This window comes from Tupaia chinensis, unplaced genomic scaffold (assembly GCF_000334495.1).
Source record: "Tupaia chinensis unplaced genomic scaffold, TupChi_1.0 Scaffold000179_1, whole genome shotgun sequence".
Lineage (NCBI taxonomy): Eukaryota > Metazoa > Chordata > Mammalia > Scandentia > Tupaiidae > Tupaia > Tupaia belangeri.
In genome coordinates, this window is record NW_006159654.1 from 3542645 (window position 1) to 3561040 (window position 18396).

An 18396-nucleotide genomic window follows, 5' to 3' on the forward strand; every position below is an offset into this window, starting at 1 on the left:
AGAAAGCAAAAAATCGCCCCCCCAGGGGGATCACCCTCTACAACCCCTTATCCTCCATTCTCCTCTCAGGACTTTGGGCAGCACACACACGCACCCGGCATGAGTTTCAAGTAGCTAGGTCCAGGACTTGAACCACAGTTGACCATGGCATAGTTCAGAGCTTTAAGTACCATGCCACCCACTCATCTCACCAGCCTAAATTTGAAGGTGCTAAATCATATTAAGATGCGTTGTTTTTCTAAATACAATTTTAAAAATAAAAATACACTAAATACACTTTAAAAATAAAGTTTCAAACACTAAAAGATTCAGAGATACACTGTATTTAAAAACTATAATTGGGCAGGCCCTATTAAGCCTAGTAGTTAAGGAAGCCAGATCTCACATGGCCAATTGCAATTCAAATTCTGGCTGCAGAGGACTGAAAAACATGCCAGGCATGTGTGCATAGGAGGCCCAAATCCTGACAGTATGGAGAAATGGAGGAGAAAGGACTGTGGAGTGACCACGCGCCACGGGGTGATGCTTTCTCCCCTCCTTCACTCAAGAGGGAAAGGGACTGCAGCCTGGCAATGCTCCTCTCCCCAGGATGGGTGGAGCTATTTCTTTCTCTCTCTCTGTCTGGTTAGTGCACATGCCCTACCCAATAAATAAGCACATACATATGTAGTACATCTATAATACGAGAATATAGACCATTTACTGCTGAAATGATTGAGAACTTTTATTTCATCCTGCCAGCATCATATTGTGACAATATTTTCAATTATGTTCGCCATACCGGCAGTCTTTAAATAGAGTATACTTCCAGGGAGCACACTTCGTTCGTGTGACAATTGTGTATTGTCCACCTACTAATTTGCAGGCACTGTCCTAGGATTGCCGGGGAGCAAACAAACAAAACAAACAACAAAATGCGATACTGACCCTAGGTGGGCTTAGGACAACTCTGGAGAGTGCGTGGGAGTTGGCGGTGGGGGTGGGGGGATGTGGGAGGGAGGGGGATCTGTAGTTTTCTAGTTATCCACCAGGGGGCAAAGTGTGCAAAGAATAGTTGTTTGCTATGAACATTTTTCACCATGTTTTGATATAAATGTCTTTTTGAGGACCACAGTTAATAGTTCGTGGTTCTTGAGTTCAAATTTACAAAGCATTCCTTGCTAGGAGCCCATCTGTCTTAGGAAAGAAGAGGGCCAGTTGTGTTCCCTGGGAACATATCTATAAGCTTCCAATGGTTTCAATTTTTTTTTCTGTTTTTCTCCCTATATTTCCCTATTTTTATAGATTAGATAAATTGTTTTCAGAGGCCACTGAAGTGAGACCCCACACTTAAATTCAAGAAATAAAAAATTACATTATTGAATCAAAACTCTTTGGAACAGAATTGAGATACTCTTTTCTAAACTTAATTGGACCTTTATTCATCTTTAGCACTCCCCAAAAAAGATAACAAAATTTCCCTTTTTGATCAATGGTTCATACAAGCTACGGAAGTACTGTAGGTCATTGAGATGTAGCGTTTGAGATTTTCCTGTGTTTATTTACCCTATGAAATAAGGATCTTTATTTCCACATGAGTGTTCTTTGAACCTAAAAGTGAGAAGCTAGGGAATTTTCTCTGTATCATGCTGTCTTTGAGTCTATGTTTTCTTTCCTTCTCTCTCCCTCTCTCTCTCGTTCTTTGTTTTTTAAATTTGCTAGAGGGTACGTTCCCTTGCCAGAGAGACAGTGGGAGAGGGAGAGAGCACTCTTCTTGGGGCATGGTCATACTGCAATCCCCCCTCCTCTCTTTCCATCCTGTTGGGATTTGGGGCAAACATGCGTGTGCACTTATGGTTTCTTAAGCCTCTGGGTCCAGGACTTGAACTGATCCCAGCAGGCCTGTGTGCTCTTCTCCTAAGTTAATAACTTGTAAGAACATCTACATTTTCATATACACAGGTTAATACTTGCTATCCACATATTTACTTTGACTATAATAATTTGCAACATATTTGAAATATGTGGTTTGTAACAGAGTTTATAAATTGACCAGGAGGTTTAATAACGATTGTGCAGAAGTAAAGGAAAACTTGTTTTATGCATAAAGTGAAAATGTGGGTTAAGTTTTCTGTTCGATGCAGTTGTTTTAGAGTTATCAGAATTCTGGGGTAACTATTGTGTGAGGGAAAGTAAGAACATTTATATGGAGCTCCATTCTACTCGATAAACAACCAGGCACCAATTTATATCTGCTCTGCTTAACTAAGGGCAGTACATATGTTAAATTAATAACATGACCAATTAATAATTGTGATTCAGTTCACGGAGAAACATTTACATTTATTTGTAGATTTTAATGTAGTAGCCAAGGCTGTGGTACACTATTACTAGTGAAAATCTCATTCTTTTTTTTTTTTTTTTTTTTTTTTTTTTTGGTCAGCGGGCACATACGGTCATCCAACAGAGAGAGTGGGAGAAAGCATCCCCAAAGGAGCATTATCATACTGCAATCCCTTCTCCATTTATCCATCCCTCTAGGATTTTTTTTTTCTTTTTTTGGAGAGGTTTTTGCTATAGGGCACATGAGCTCGCCAGAAAGACAGAGAGAGACAGAGAGACAGAAAGAGAGAAATCACCCCCCCCAGAGGAGATGGCCACACCACAATCTCTTCTCCTCCATTCTCCTCTTGGGCTCTTGGGCACGCACGCACACGCACCTGGCGTGAGTTTAAGCTACCGAGTCCGGGACTCAAATTGTGGTCAACTATATGGGAGTCCAGCGACATAGCCATTACGCCAACTGCTGGTCTCTCCATTAGGATTTTGAACACATACATACCCATCAAATTTCCAAAGGCACTGGGACCAGGACTCAAAGTATCTTTGGTCATGTAAGATCCAGCTCCCTTAGCCACCATGCTATGGGCCAACCAAAAACCATTTTTTTAAAAGAATTATTTATTTAATTTTATTAATTATTATTATTAGCATTTAAATTTTTTTCTATAGGGCATGTGCTTTCACCAGAGAGAAAGGAGAGAGAGAAAAAGAGAAAGTGAAAAAGTAAGCTGTCAGATCTGGGACTCAAACCACAGTCAGCTATGTGGGAGTGTAGTGCCTTAACCATCACAGCACCTGCTGGCTCCACCATTTTAAATATGGTTTTTATTGAAAAAAGATTTTTACCTGTAGTTTGTCTGAACCAACAAAAAAACAATTCAAGGATGTTCAAGGATACAAGGTGCTCCTTGACTCAAGATAACAACTACCTGTTATCCATTCCCAGTGATGGCAAAGCAAGAAAATGCCTCAAAGTGTAGCCTAGCAAGAGTTAGGAACTTTTGTTAGGAAGAGTAGAATTTTGAAGAAATTAAGATTATACGCAAAGAAATGGAATATAAATGGGAGTTCATGGAATATCCTTCACTTGAGGTTTCTTCATTTTTATTTTTTAAGCATGATTTTTACTTAAGCATGGGCATTTTGCTTGGTTCTCCTAGACCTCTACCTTTTGGTTATGCAAATAGAGTTAAGGGCTACAGAGCCATTTTGAATATTGCTAGTGGTGGTACAACTTCACCAGAAGGCACGATTATGACCCAAAGGAAAAAACAACTCACAAAGAGAACACCATAAAAACATCTGCTGTTGGGGCCAGCAGGTGTCATGGTGGCTAAGGGCGCTGGACTTTCACATGGCCGACAATGGTTCAAATCCTAGACCTGGACTAGGACTCTCTCTGAGTAAAATTAAAAAACAATAACAAATAAAAATAAATGAATAAATAATTCTTTAAAAAGAAAAACTGCTGTTTTACAAATTGCTTTGCTACCACAGACACAAAATCACAGTGGCTACTAGTAAATAGCTAGTTTTTTTCCTTATTTTTTACATTCAATCACTGCTTATCTTTACAGCATGGAAAATGAGTTTTCTTAGCATGAATACTGGCATTTGATAGAAAGAGGACAACCATGAAAAACTTTAAAAATTTTTTTAGACAAGGAAATGGGACTTCTTTGTGGGAGATAGAGTTTTTCATCCACACCTTTTAAATAGAAAACATTCCAAGGTTAAGCATTTTCTTTATCCACAAAATAGCGCTAAGCCAACATATATTATAAGGAGTGTGTATTAAAGAAGGTATAACATCTTTACAACTATCTTCTCAGAATATAAGTAGTCTAATATTTCACAGCAAAATATTACAATAGAATAGTAAAAACAGTGTTGATATGTTATATATTGTAGAAGGGAATACATAAAGGACAAATGATAATAATTTAATCATGTGAAACATGATAAATAGTTGAAATACAGTCCACATAAATAGCTTTGTGACCAAAATGTTTTCTTGAATTATTTCACTTAGCATTATTTGTTATTATTATTATTATTTGACCAAAGAGAGACAGAGAGAGAGAGAAAAAAGTGAGAAAGCAAGCCACCAGGTCTTGAAGGCAAACCATGGTCAGCCATGGTCCAGCGCCTTTAACCTCCATGCCACCTTCCAGCCTGAATAATGTTAAATATTGTACCAAACGCCAACTTAAACAGTCTCCCGATGTCTTTGTGTTTAAACTATTTCTTTCTGTTGAACTGTGTCTTTTACTCAATACTGGCCCATAATTCATAATTGATATTATCACAGGTCATCATTTTCTTAGACACATCATGAAGACATTTACTTATGAAAAATAAGTAACTTGTCATTAGTTCACAAAATGGGAAAGTGTTGTATAGGCATTTGGTAATGACCAAGTCCTTCCCAGAAATTCCCTGTTATCACATGCAGTATGAGATTGAAGTAGATGGAAAGTCACACATCAGGCCTTGGAAAGAAAAATAAGCTTTCTGATTCTTCATGGTTCTTCATCCATGCAGATGGCATAATGGTTACGTTGCTGGGCTCCCACAGTCAACCATGCTTCAAGTGCTGGACCTGGTGGCTTAAAACTCACATGTGGCATGTGTGTGTGGGTGTGCAAAATCCCAAAAGGAGAATGGAGGAGAAGGGATTGCAGGGTGGCCATCGCCCCTGAGTGGGAGGGGTATGATATCTTGCTTTCTGTCTCTCTGGTGAGCACATGTGCCCTATTGTAAAAATCTCTCTCTCTCTCTAAAAAAAAAAAGGGGGGGGGGAGACAAGGAGGGTGGGAGAAAGAGAAGAGAATACAAGTCCATCATTGGATGAACAATCTGCTCAAGGTCCTAAATTATCCTAACATTGATATGAAGAATTTTAGGGCTTTTCTTGATGTCTTTAAGAGTATAATTTAATGCCAATCATCTAAATTTGGGATTTTTAAAAAGAATATTTCTTTGTATTGTATTATGATTGTTATTATTATTATTATTATTTAATTTTGACCAGAGAAAGACAGAGAGAGAGAGAGAGAAAGGGAAAGCGAGAAAGCAAGTGCCAGGTCTGGAACTTGAACCATGGTTGGCCACGTGGGAGTCAAACACCTTAACCATTGCAACACCTGCCGGCCCCTAAGTTTTATCTTTCTCTCTCTTCCTCCCTCCTTCCATCTATCCATACTTCCTTTATTCTTTTCCTCCTTCCTTCCTTTCTTCCTCACATATTTACTGACTTACTGACTTTTTCTTATGTTTTAGTGACTCCCTTAGGTGCTAGGAATGGAGAAGTGAATACAGCAGAGTCTCCCTTCATGGAACTGACATTTATTGTCCCTGGATCTCTTGGCCTTTGCAGGTGCTGCTTCTCTGCTTTGGGATACTCTTATCCAGATCCTCTTGGGCAGATAGACAGACAGACAGGCATGACTATAGCCAGTAAATCCAGGACTTACCGGTCCATGACTTCTAAATAAAGTCACATTTATCTCCTCAGAGTGTACTTATGAGAGCTAAATAAGTTAAGAAATACACAGCCCTTAGCAAGGTAAGCTAAAATAAAGTGAGTAAAATACATGTTACCTATAATTTTGACTTTATTACCATTATTGTCAGTTAAATATTTCCACAATTTTTTTTCCTTAGAGATTTCTGAGACTCAGTTCCTTATGGTATCGACAAAACTACAAAATGAACCTCCCCATGAGGAATCCCTCTTTACAAAATACATTTCCAAGATGCTGAAAGTGTATCTTCTCCCAGAGCCAGGGCTTCACTGAGAGAGGTGAAACGAATATCCCTGAATTAACAGAAAAGTTTGTATCATGGGTGCCAACTGGAAAATAATTTAGAGATAGTTTTTGATTGGGAACAAATTTTGACTCCTTGATGCATTTTGTTCAAGCATCTCTGAGACAAAAGGCAACATGTTCATGTTTCTTTGTCTCGCTCGTCACATGGTATTATAGTCGTGAGTAAAGGGACCATACATCCTTGGTCTATGCCTGTTGTCCTAAAGTGCAATCTGGTTTAGTATTTTAGCACTCTCAAAAGTGTCCTCCTGGTCTAGACAATAAACTCTGCAGTTCCCCAGTGATGAGGCAGGTGCCTGGCAGGGGAGGCTGAGGAGCACCACGGTGGTGCTAAGCCAAGTACGAGTCTGTTGGACAAATTGGTGATGTTGTTGACCTGGAGAGGAGTGTCCAATTTGTGTGCAGGGACAGCTTTGAGGAGAAACAAAGGCCTGGGGGCAAAGACAGAATCAGTGGAGGAGAATAAGGCAGCCCTCCCAGACTGTGGCTAAGTCCTGCAGGAAAAGGACTCCTTTTCCCATTCTGTTAAGAACAGGCACATTCAAGCAAAATATACAGGAAACAAGAAATGGAAAATTATTTGTTGATGGTAACACATATGTTGCTGTGTTTGATTGAGCCAATATACAGTGTATTCTGGATGGAAAATCTCATTTTGTATGCTATAATGATGTATAGTGAATGAATGTAAATAAATAAATGTAAAAAAATACAAAAAAAAAAAAGAAAAGGCACATTCTAAGATGGTGAGGAATTCAAGGTGCCCTCTTGGCTCTTTTTGGGCCTAGGTTTGTAAATGCAGTAGGAGACGGCACCATGGAGAAGGAATCAGGGCAATGAAAATGAAATATAAAAGCAACCAAACCCGAGTTTCTGAGGACACTGAGAACTAGGTGGGGCTGGGGTGGCACAGGATATTTGGGGCCAGTTTGTGGGAAAGTCATGACACAACTGAAACCACAAAGGAAAGGTCCTAAGTTTGTATCCACAGACTTTCCTGAGCACACCAGACATGTGCTTATAATCCAGCATACTGAGACTGTGAGAGACTGTGGCAGGAAGACCCTGTTAATAATGACTGTGTTTCTTTCTCTCTCTCTTGCTGTCTCTCACTGAATAAATATCTCTCATGTACTTCTTTTTCATGGAAGAAATACATGAATAAAAACTAATATAAATCTTATTTGATAAGTAGAATAATTTATGTCTTGTGAAAGATATGAACAGGGAAGAGGAGGCTTTTCTAAACAGAGTATTTTGGTTATTTACTTTTAAAATTTTATTGTGCAACATTCTTCAGTTGAGACAAGATGGTATATTTTAAGAGTCAAGGTGTGTTATTAAAGTATTTTAATATTTTTAGGTATCTTGGGACCAGCAGTTAGCATAATGGTTTTGTCACTGGATTCCCATGTAGTCAACCACGGTTCAAGCCCTGGACCTGGTGGCTTAAACTCATGCTGGGCGTGTGTGTGGACATGCCCAAGATCCCGAGAGGAGAATGGAGGAGAAGGGATTGCAGTTTAGTCATCCCCCCTGGGGGTGATTTTTAGGCTTTCTGTCTCTATGTCTCTTTCTGTCTTTCTAGCGAGCACTCACACCCTATAGCAAAAACCTCTCTCCCTCCAAAAAATTTTTAGATGTCTGCTTTGAGAACATTTTTCAAAATCAATTTGTTTATTCAGGAAATATTTATTTAAATCCCACTATTGGCCATGCACTGCACCAGTGCTCACAACAATGTCAACGTATGTGTCTATTCCTGTAGTTTCTTCCACTGTCAATAGGCTGAGGACTCTTCTAAAATGTTATCTCAGCTTTTCTCTCCATCTTAGCACTTCATTACATTTCCAAACTAATTTCTGAATATCTTCACACAATTGTACTATCTGTGCTTTAATTTTTTCTTCTCTTCTTTTTTTTTTTGAGAGAGATTTTTCCTATAGGGTGCATGTGTTCCCCAGAAAGACAGTGAGAGACAAAAAGTGAGAAATCACCCGCTGGGGTGATGGCCACACCACAATCCCTTCTCTTCTGTTCGCCTCTTGAGATCTTAGGCATGCACACACACATGCCCAGCATGAGATTTATTGGTATTTATTTATGTATTTATGTATTTATGTATTTATTTATTTATTGTTACTTAGTTTTTATTTCATAATCATAAACTTAAATTTGCAATTCAGTTAGATTTCGAGGGGAATAACAAAAATATGGAACCCAAAGAACTTCAGCAAAAGCACAGGTTATAGGACAGTGAGCAGATGGGGTGGTGGAGTGTTCTTTTGAGCTACAGAAGGAGGGGTCTGGTGGTTAAGAGAAAAAAGTCAAATTCATAGAGTTGTGCACAGTCAGAAATAGTGATCTTCTTTCTGGTCTTGCCATTCTTGGACCCAAAGAGAGCCATGGCTTCCAAAATATTCATGCCCTCTTTTCCCTTGCCAAAGACCATGTGCTTGCCATACAACCACTCAGTCTTGGCAGTGCAGATGAAAAACTGAGAACTGTTTGTGTTGGGTCCAGCATTTGCCATGGACAAGATGCCAGGACCTGTGTGTTTCAGGATGAAGTTCTCATCATTGAATTTCTCACCATAGATGGACTTGCTGCCAGTACCATTATGGTATGTGAAGTCAACACCCTGGCACTTAAAGCCTGGGATAATTCTGTGAATGCAGGAATCCTTATAATCAAATCAGTTGCCACACATGCAGCGAAGACTCCGTGCTCTGCAGGCAGGAACCACATGGGAGACCTGGGTTTGATTCTTTTTTTTGGAGAGTCTTTTTTTGCTATAGGAAGTGTGCGCTTGCCAGACAGACAGAGAGAGACATAGAGACAGAAAGCGAGAAATCACCCCCCAGGGGGGATGGTCATGCTGCAATCCCTTCTCCTCCATTCTCCTCTCGGGATCTTGGGCATGCACGCACACGTGCCTGGCATGAGTTTTAAGCCACCGGGTCCGGGACACGAACCGTGGTCGACTACGTGGGAGTCCAGCGACATAGCCGTTACGCTAACTGCTGGTTCCCGTGGGTTTGATTCTTGGCCCAGCAGGAAGATTGGGTGTGGTGGCATGTGTGCTTAGTCCCAGCTGGGAGACTGAGATAGGAGGGTCAGGAGAAACCCTGTCTTAAAGAAAGAAAGAGAGAAAGAGACAAAGAAAGAGAAAGAAAAAAGACATATATGTAAATGCTGACATCTAGTAGAAAGACATTATCCAATAGAGATTTTATCTACAAAATTTTAAACATGCAAAATCATCTCTATTGAAAGTTGCATTTGGCTATTTCAGTCTCATAAAATATAAAGCATTTGATTCATGTAACTCCCCTTGCCCTGATTCCATATCAACAACAAACTTAGAGTCCAGCAAAGAGAGACAGACTATGTAAATTATCACTGTAATGTTTCCTGTAACTCTGGATTTGAAATCAGTGCCATGAAAAAGACATTAGTTTTAGGCATATTAACAAAAGCACATCTCTTTCCTTCTTTCTTTCTTTCTTTTCTTTCTTTCTTTCTTCCTTTCTTCCTTCCTTCCTTCCTTCTTTCCTTCCTTCCTTTTTTTTTTTTTCAAAGGTTTTTGCCATAGGCTGCATATGCTCATTAGAAGAGAGAGAGACAGAGAGACATAGAAACAGGAAAACTGAGAAATCATTCTCTAGGGGGATGCCAAGCCACAATCCCTTCTCCATTTTTTTCTAAGAATTTTGGGTATGCATGCACATGTACCAGCGTGATTTTCAAGCTATCAGGTCCAGGACTCAAACTGTGATCAACTAGGTGGGAGTTCAGTGCCTTAACCACCATACCACCTGCGGGTCCCCAAAAGTAGATTTCTAAAGCTGAGAAGCAGGCTTAAAACCAATATAAATCTGTTGTAGTAATAAATGCTGCCCTGTGAGAATTGTCACAAGGCATTGGATTTGAGGCCAGACTGGTGGACTAGTGATTAAGGGAGTTAGATTCTACATGTCTGATCTTGTGATTCAAGTCCTAGACTCAGACCTGGTGATATAAGAAACATGTCAGGCACATGTGAATGCATGCATCAAATCATGACAGGTTAGAGAAATGCAGAAGGTATCCTGGAGTGACCAAACGCCCGTTCTCCCTCTCTCTCTCTTTCTGGCAAAGCACACAAACTTTCTGGCAAAAAATTTTAATATGTATATATAAATAAAAGTTTGGTCTCATTCAAGAGTTTTTCATTTCTCTGACCTATTATTTATAATAGCCATGGTGTTTTTTAGATGGCATTCTGGAAAACACTTCATTTTCTTTGACCCAATATTAAATAAAAGAAGGCAAGAAACACAATTTTTTTTTTTTTGAGGGGGAGAGATTTTTGTTATAGGGCACATGTGCTTACCAGAGAGACAGCAAGAGACAGACACACAGAAGGTGAGAAATCACCCCCCATGGGATGACCAGGCAGCAATCCCTTCTCCATTTTCTTCTTGGGATCTTGGTCATGCATGCACATGCACTCAGGTGAGTTTTAATCCCCTGGGGCCAGGACTAGAACCACAGTCGACTAAGTAGGAGTCCAGTGACATAACCATTATGCCATCTGCTACTCCCAATAAATACAAATTTTTAAAATATATACAATGAGAACAAATATCTCCAAAGGGAAATTAAATGAATAACTATGAATTCCTTTGTAAACATGACTGTCTACATTAGATTTTCTTTTTTTTTAAAGAGGGTTTTGCATAGAATACATGCACTCACCAAAGAGAGAGAGAGTGAAAAGGAAAATGAGAAATTACCCGCTGGAGGGATGGCCATGCAGCAATCCTTTCTCCATTCTCCTTCTGGGATTCTGGGCATAGACACGCTCACACACCAGGAGTAAGTTTCAAGTTGCTGGGTCCAGGACTCGAACTGCAGTCAACCATATGGGAGTCCAGTGCCTTAACTACTATGCCACCTGCTAGCCCCTGAAGAACTCTTTAAATAAGATGATAAACATTGGTATTGTATATATTGGTAGTCTGAATACAAATAATGTGTAGAATGTTATCATAATTCAGTATTGTATTACATTTAATATCGGCAATTGGTATTTGCTATTTAATTGGTATTAATACATTTGCTTAATTCTCAGTTAAATACAAATATTGAATACAATAATATGTACAATACCAACTCTGAAGCAAAAATACGTATTAAATTTACTACCTAATAACTAACCATATCCAGTAATTCAGTTGTAGTTCCTCATGTCATTATTTTTAAACATAAATACACAAGTAAAGAAGTCTGTATTAAAGTCAGAGCTCAACTTTCTAGCTTACCTTTGAAACTTGATTATATTAGGTCATCATGCTTATTTTTACAAAAGTACTTTTTTAAAGTGAAAATGTTTTACTTAAAAAAAAGTAACTTGAGATCCTCAAATCCCTTGTTTGTTTATTTTATGTTTTTTTTTAAAAAACAAATTAAGGAGGAACATAACTAAAGATTTTGTCTTCAAATAGTTTCCTTTGGAAAATGTCAACAACTTAAATATTTAAGATGTGATTAACTACTTGTAAAAAGACTGAAAACAATATCTTAGGTATATGTGTCCCCAAACATACATATTTCTGATTTAGACTTTTAAACTGTCAATAGTGGAGAGACAATGCCATTGACATGTACCTGGCACTAGTCCTTCTGGTTAATTTTTTCCCCGGAGAGTGGTTTTGGGCGACAGAGTGGCGTCCTGGCTTCCCAGGTTGTTGTACTGACAAACTGCAGTGGTGGTAAAGTCGAGGAGCCTGACAAAATCTCATTAATCATTTTAAATTAAATCCAACCTTCTTGTCCAACCATGCCTAGAAGAAACCTTTTTTTTTTAAACAAACGAAAATTTTCTCAGTAAAGATTTGGTATCTTTTTGTTGGTCTTTAATCTGAATAGACAAAAATAAAACAAAACAATCCACTTTTCTAAGCTTGAAAACAAAACATTTATCCAGATATGATTTAACTTATCAACCAAGTGTCTTTTTAAAATAAAACAAATTCTAACTAAAAATATATGGAAACATTCTGAAGAGAATTTGTACTAGGTAATTAGAGACACGATTTATCTTTATTTGCTGAATAGTTGGATGTATTAATTTTGTTCTATAAAAATACATAATCCTTAATAAGATTCTAAAGAAATATGAGACAAAACCTTTATAATCCAAAATCTGTTGGCATATTTTATCCAGTCTCCTCTTTTCATTCATAGATTTTACCATAGATTTTATACAGTAAAGGTGAGTATAATGTGTATATGTATAATATGCATATGTATAATATATGTATATGTACAATTTCATATCCTTTTAAATATTTATCCTACTTTTTTTTCCATATTATTCTTAAGCATCATGGCTTTATAATAGCATGAGGATGCATTCTGGTCTACTTGACTAGTGCCCAATGTGGTATCTGGTACATAGACTATTCTCAAATATTTCTTGGTTATGTGTTAGAATGCTGTCTTTGTTAGAAAACTATATTCATAACATTGTCAAAAATAAAACTTAAGGCTGGGACCAGCAGTTAGCATAATGGCTATGTCGCTGGACTCCCACGTAGTCGACCGCGGTTCGTGTCTCGGACCCGGTGGCTTGGAACTCACGCCGGGCGCGTATGCGTGCGTGCCCAAGATTCTGAGAGGAGAACGGAGGAGAAGGGATTGCGGCGTGACTATCCCCCTGGGGGGTGATTTCTCGCTTTCTGTCTCTATGTCTCTCTCTGTCTGTCTGGCGAGCGCATGCGCCCTATAGTGAAAACCTCTCCAAAAAATAAATAAATAAATAAATAAAACTTAAGAGACATGCAGATTCTTCAACTTTATTTTTGGGCATGCATGCATGTGCACCCAGTGTTTTTCAAGCCACTGGGTCTAGGATTTGAACTGTGGAGTCAGTCATGTGAGATCCAGTGCCTTAAGTACAATGCCACCTGATGGCACATAATTTTTTTTTTTTGTATAAAAGAGGTTTATCAATTTTATTTATTTGTTTTGTTCTTATGAGAGAGAGAGAGAGAGAGAGGGACACTCAATAGGATCCTGTCACACTGTGACCGTACCCCACCCTTCCAGCCAGCCAGGTTCACTAGAGTGATATAGTCAAAATGTTTAGGGTCAATCTGGGATCTGAACTCCTGGTCTTCAGGGTGGCTCCAGCACTACAGAGTGCCACTACAGATAGTCAAAGTGTTTAGGGTCAATCTGGGATCTGAACCCCTGGTCTTCAGGGTGGCTCCAGCACTACAGAGTACCACCACAGATGGTCCCAATGACTTAGACTCTTGAAGGTTGAAAGAAAAAGTGAGGGGAGGAGGAATGGGCAATCTTAAAGTAGCAGTGATTCATCTAGATATGGAAAATCAGAAGTCCTAGAATGATGAACTTATATCTAGAATAATACATATGTTGAACCTGTCTTAATGTTTCTTAAAAGCTAAATAATATATTCTGATTTGTCAATTGTGTACACCTGAGACGTCTGAATGCATTTTTTTTAATGCTAATATAAAAACTGAAGCAGAGTTAAAATAATTCTAATGGACTTAACAAGAAACTGCTTCAGGCCAGTGTCTGTATTAGATACTGGAGGGGATAGAAGAAAAATATATTGGGTCTTTGGAAAAGTCATGAAGCATTTTCACATAGAAAAATATGTCATGTTTTTTCCAATGACCCAATAATTTCCATCTGTGGTCCAACCACAGTGGTGCAAGCAGGACAAAGCTGTGTGGTGGTTGAGGTTGCAGGGGAGGCTTGGGTTCAATTATGGCCTAACCTGGACAGCATAGGCATGGTGGCATGCATCTGTGGTCCTTGTCCTTAGCTGACTGGGAGGCAGGTCTCTACAAGGAGACTCTGTCAAAAATCTCTCTGTCTCTCATTTAAAAAACAAACAAAACAAAACAAAACAAAACACCTGTAAGAATTGGAAAAGTCCCTGGAAGGAAAGAACTGTGAAAACTTTCAAGGACAAATAACCTCTCACAGGTAAATAGGCAGGAGGGATTCCAGAGAAGAAGACAGAGCAAATGAATGGAAAGATGAAAATGCAGGATTAATCAAGATTAGTGTTAGTTTTAACAGAACACAGTCAGGAAAATTCCAATTGATAAAAAATTTGGAGGGAGTTCTAAAATTAAGCATTTTCTTTTTTCTTTCTTCCCTCTTTCCTTCCTTTTTAAAAATTTCCATTCTTTTTTCTCTCATCCCCCCCCCACCCACCCCCCGTCGCCCTCTTCTTTCTCTCTTTCAAAGTAGGAACTATATCCTGGAAAACACAACTGGTAACCATGGGTAGGAAAGACTCACAGACATCTGTCATGTCTACAGAAAGATTTACTGCTGAGTGAAGCAAGCCAGTCTATGACAGAGAGACATTGTATGTCTCCACTTAATACTGACAATCTGCACTCCTGGTGGAAACTGAAAGACTAGAGGCTATAGAAGCATGGGAAATGGTGAGGGATACTGAAGACAGTGTGGGAAGAGGGAGAAGGAGTAGAGTATGAGAAAAAAACTTAAGGTGAAAAATAGAGAGGCAAGGCATTTATGGGACACAGAAATGGATTATTATCTGTTGATGATAATGTGCATAGTATCCTGAACTGGACTGGTGTGAAGTGCATCCATTGGTGGGTAAATTCACTTTATAAGCTAAGTGATGTATACATATTGAATGTATAAAATAAATTTTTTTAAATTGAAAAATAAATAATGCCTATCTTATGCTAAAAAAAAAAGGAAAGATTCACTAGTAGTACCCAACTGATATAGCACATAATGGGCTTGAAACTACACAGTCCTTATTGGGGAGGGAAGGTGTAGACAGGCCTGAGTTGCCATGAACCATAAGCACTCTTGTGGGTTTCAGCGAAGCTCAGATTACACATTGGGTAACGGAGAGTTTGTCTGGTGACAATATAAAAGCCATTAGCAGTACAGTGATTTTCTAGCTTCAAAGAATTGAGCCCCAAGTGGAAAAGGTAAACTCAATAAGGCCAAGTACAGATGAGAAAAAAAACCACTTACTTGAACTGCAGCACGTGCGAGCCCAGCAACTCCTTTGAGTTCTCCTTCTTTAGGTCTTGGGATATTATTCTTCTCTGGCCTTTCTACAATTTTAACGAAATCTTTTTCTGACTTCTTTTTCTTTACCAAAACCTAAAATGCTGTGTTTCCCAATTATTTTTTTCCTCAACATATTCCTAAGAGAAATGACCTCCTCCCATGCTTCACTTAGCATAACATACTTCAAATTTTAATAGGACTCTTAACTTACATATCCAGCTCTCACTTCCCCCTCTCCCTTTTTTTTTTTTCACTGTCAGAGGGCACATATGCTCACCAGAGAGAGACAAAGTGAGACAGAACAAAAGCATGAGAAAGCACCTCCTCCAATGGGTTGTAGTCACACTGCAATCCCTTCTCCTCCATTTCTCCATCCTGTTGGAATTTTGGGTATGCACTCGTATCACCTGGTATATTTTTCAAGCCACCAGGGCAGGATTCAAATAAGTCAGCCATATGGGATCCAGCTCCCCTACCCACTCAGCTATGGGGCTGGCCTGCAATTCTCTCTCTCTCCCCTTTAGTCCTATTTTCTAGCCACAATCCATAAATGTCTTATTAAGACTTCTGAGTTCAAGAATACAAAAATTAGGATCATTTGGACAAGAATCTCACATTAGAAAGCCTTTTTAAAAAATTCAAAATTACCAAATCCTATCAATTTCCAGGTATTAAAAATTCTTTCTTTCTCTACAAATACTGCTATTTCTCTAGTTCCATTCTTACAACAGAAACTGACAGGGAGAGCACAGTCGTTAACCTTAATCGGATCACATCCAATAAAGGAGCTCGACATGTAGAAAGTTAGAGTATAATTACTGTAATTTAGATATGTACAAATGCTGAGGCTTACAGAGAAAGAAGCAAGTTACACTAGTGCTATACAGGGTAAAGAGTCTTTGAAAGCTTTTCAAAGAAATTACATTTAAAGTGGATCTTAGTGGATGAATAGGGGAACTCTAAGTACAGACAGGGAGAAAGGGATATCAGAGAAAGCTTCTAAAAGGGAGAGACTGAGGAATGTTTGAAATGAAACTTAAAGCTAAGCAGAGACCAGGTTGTAAAGGGTCTTATATGCCATACTGAACATACTATTGCATACTTAATTTTGTAGGGCAAAGGGAAACACCAAAAGACTTTAGGCAGTTAACTATCATCAGTAATTGGTGCTTTAGACAAAATTGTTAAACTTAAAGATGGTGCAATAGTTCTTAGTTCCAGGTGATTTGTCTCCACAGTAAGTGCTTAGAAATATGCAGAGACCTTATTTGTACATCACGATGACTGGGCATGCCACTGGCATCTATTCTGCAAAATCCAGGCATACTTATGTCCTATAATGCTTATGTCTTATAAGGGGCAGTTTCTCCTAATGAAGACCGTCTTTCCCCACTGGGAAACACTGAATTGCTAATTTAGTAAATGTTTTAAATGTTTACCATTAAGGTCTTTCCTAGATGGAATATTTTAAAAATTTCTACTCACCTAGTTTTAAAAGCAACAAGGAATAAACTCCTATTCGGTAATCATAGGACATGGTTTAAAGGGTAATACTCAGTTGGAAAGGATTCCATTTCGAGTGATGGTCAAGAAGCTTTCCAATCAACCCTCCCACTGATAAAACTATAAACACTGGAAAAAATAAAAAGGTCAACCACCTAAAAGTAAAGAAAAGCACCCAAAAGCAGGCTGATCTTACAGAGGAGGGAATACTTAGAAGAGGAAATCATTGGGTGAATCTGCTAGATTTATAGCTCTTAGCCTGAGGGTAGACTCCATTCTGCATCATGTGGAGGAGATATAGTTTAATTGACTTGAAGAACCACAGGGTAATAACGACAGCTACTGGAAAATGCACAGGGGAAATCCTGGGAAGGAATAAACTGGAGAGAGAGATCACCCCAAATTCTGTGTATGAACTCTGCCCCCAAATTCTGGCTGGGCTCTGAAGCATGGATGCGTCAAACGGATTACAGGCAGAGCAGCCAGGTAAGGAACTGAAGTGAAATCTGCACTGCCACCAACTGCAAGGGAGCCTGAGCTTGGGGTTGGGGGCTTAGCCAAGTTAACTGACTGCTTAAACACAAACTCTTTGGAGAAATGTGTATCAGAATCCAGGGTTTCTACATTTTATTTACCATGTCCAGGACACAATCTAAATTATGGAACATACAAAGAGACAGGAAAATATAACCCATGTTCAAAAGAAAAGAAAATCAAAGAAGACTGATAAAATGATTCAGAATATGGGAATGAACAGAACAGACGAGTATTTTTTTTTATGCCAGAGGGCATGTGTGATTCACATAGGTGTATCTATCAGTGAAGACTCAATGATTAGTACACATAATATTTATGCATGTCATTGAATGTAATTTTACCTCAAAATAAAGGTAAAAACTTAATCTCTAGTAAATCATATTAAAGTTTATCTTCAGGAGTAAAGTGTACTGATGTCTGAAACTTAGTTTTACTTGTATCAGAACAATACGATGCGTTGATAAATGGATATAGCTTTGAATGAATATGTGATAAAGTAAATACGGTAAAATTTTAATTATAGAATCCAGGTGGTTAGTATATTCCAATTTTCTATATTTAAACTTTTCTATATGTTTGAATAATTCCACCGCCCACCTAGATTTATAATCAGGTCAGTGTGAAAAAATAAAACAGGAAAAGAGAAAAGTAACTGGGAAATGGAGATACAAATAAAGTGAAAAGAGATTGCCAAGATAAAACCGAGAACTGGAGGGTAAGAGAAGGCAGGTATGGAAAGAAACAAAGAAAAGGTAGAAAGAGGAAGAGGGCGAAGTGCCATTCCCTGGAAATAAGAACAATAGTAAACAGCTGTTATCTCTACCCTTTGTCTTTTACCGAAAGAAACAAAGAAAAGGTAGAAGAGGTAGAGGGCGAAGTCCATTCCCTGGAAATAAGAACAATAGTCAACAGCTGTTATCTCTACCCTTTGTCTTTTACTATTATTTTTTGGAGAGATTTTTGTTATTAGAGTGTGTATACTTGCCAGAAAGACAGAAAGTGAGAAATCATCCCCGGGGATATAGCCACACTACAATCCCTTCTCCTCTATTCTCCTTGCAGGATTTTGGTCACACATGCACGAATGCCCAGCATGAGTTTCTTGAAACTT

At 38.6% G+C, this 18396-nt stretch overlaps 1 protein-coding gene across 1 annotated transcript; it reads right to left on the reverse strand.

Annotated features, from left to right (window-relative positions):
- Positions 1 to 8355: 8355 nt before the first annotated feature.
- On the reverse strand, positions 8356 to 18168 carry LOC114007456 (peptidyl-prolyl cis-trans isomerase A-like). Its single transcript, XM_027771043.1, has 3 exons — positions 18123 to 18168; positions 17146 to 17335; positions 8356 to 8821 (listed from the first exon to the last, which is right to left on the reverse strand). Exons 1-3 carry the CDS (start codon positions 18166 to 18168, stop codon positions 8446 to 8448), a joined length of 612 nt encoding a protein of 203 aa, XP_027626844.1. The 3' UTR covers positions 8356 to 8445.
- Positions 18169 to 18396: the final 228 nt, after the last annotated feature.

What these genes read in the sequence shown, in the direction of transcription:
- LOC114007456 (XM_027771043.1), bottom strand. Translation starts at nt 18,168, where the DNA reads ATGGACTTCGCCCTCTACCTCTTCTACCTTTTCTTTGTTTCTTTCG. An exon ending in CCTTTTCTTTGTTTCTTTCG is followed by an intron (nt 17,336 to 18,122) that starts GTAAAAGACAAA and finishes ATTTCTCCAAAG; the next exon opens with AGTTTGTGTTTAAGCAGTCA. An exon ending in GTTCATACACAGAATTTGGG is followed by an intron (nt 8,822 to 17,145) that starts GTGATCTCTCTC and finishes CTGCATTCACAG; the next exon opens with AATTATCCCAGGCTTTAAGT.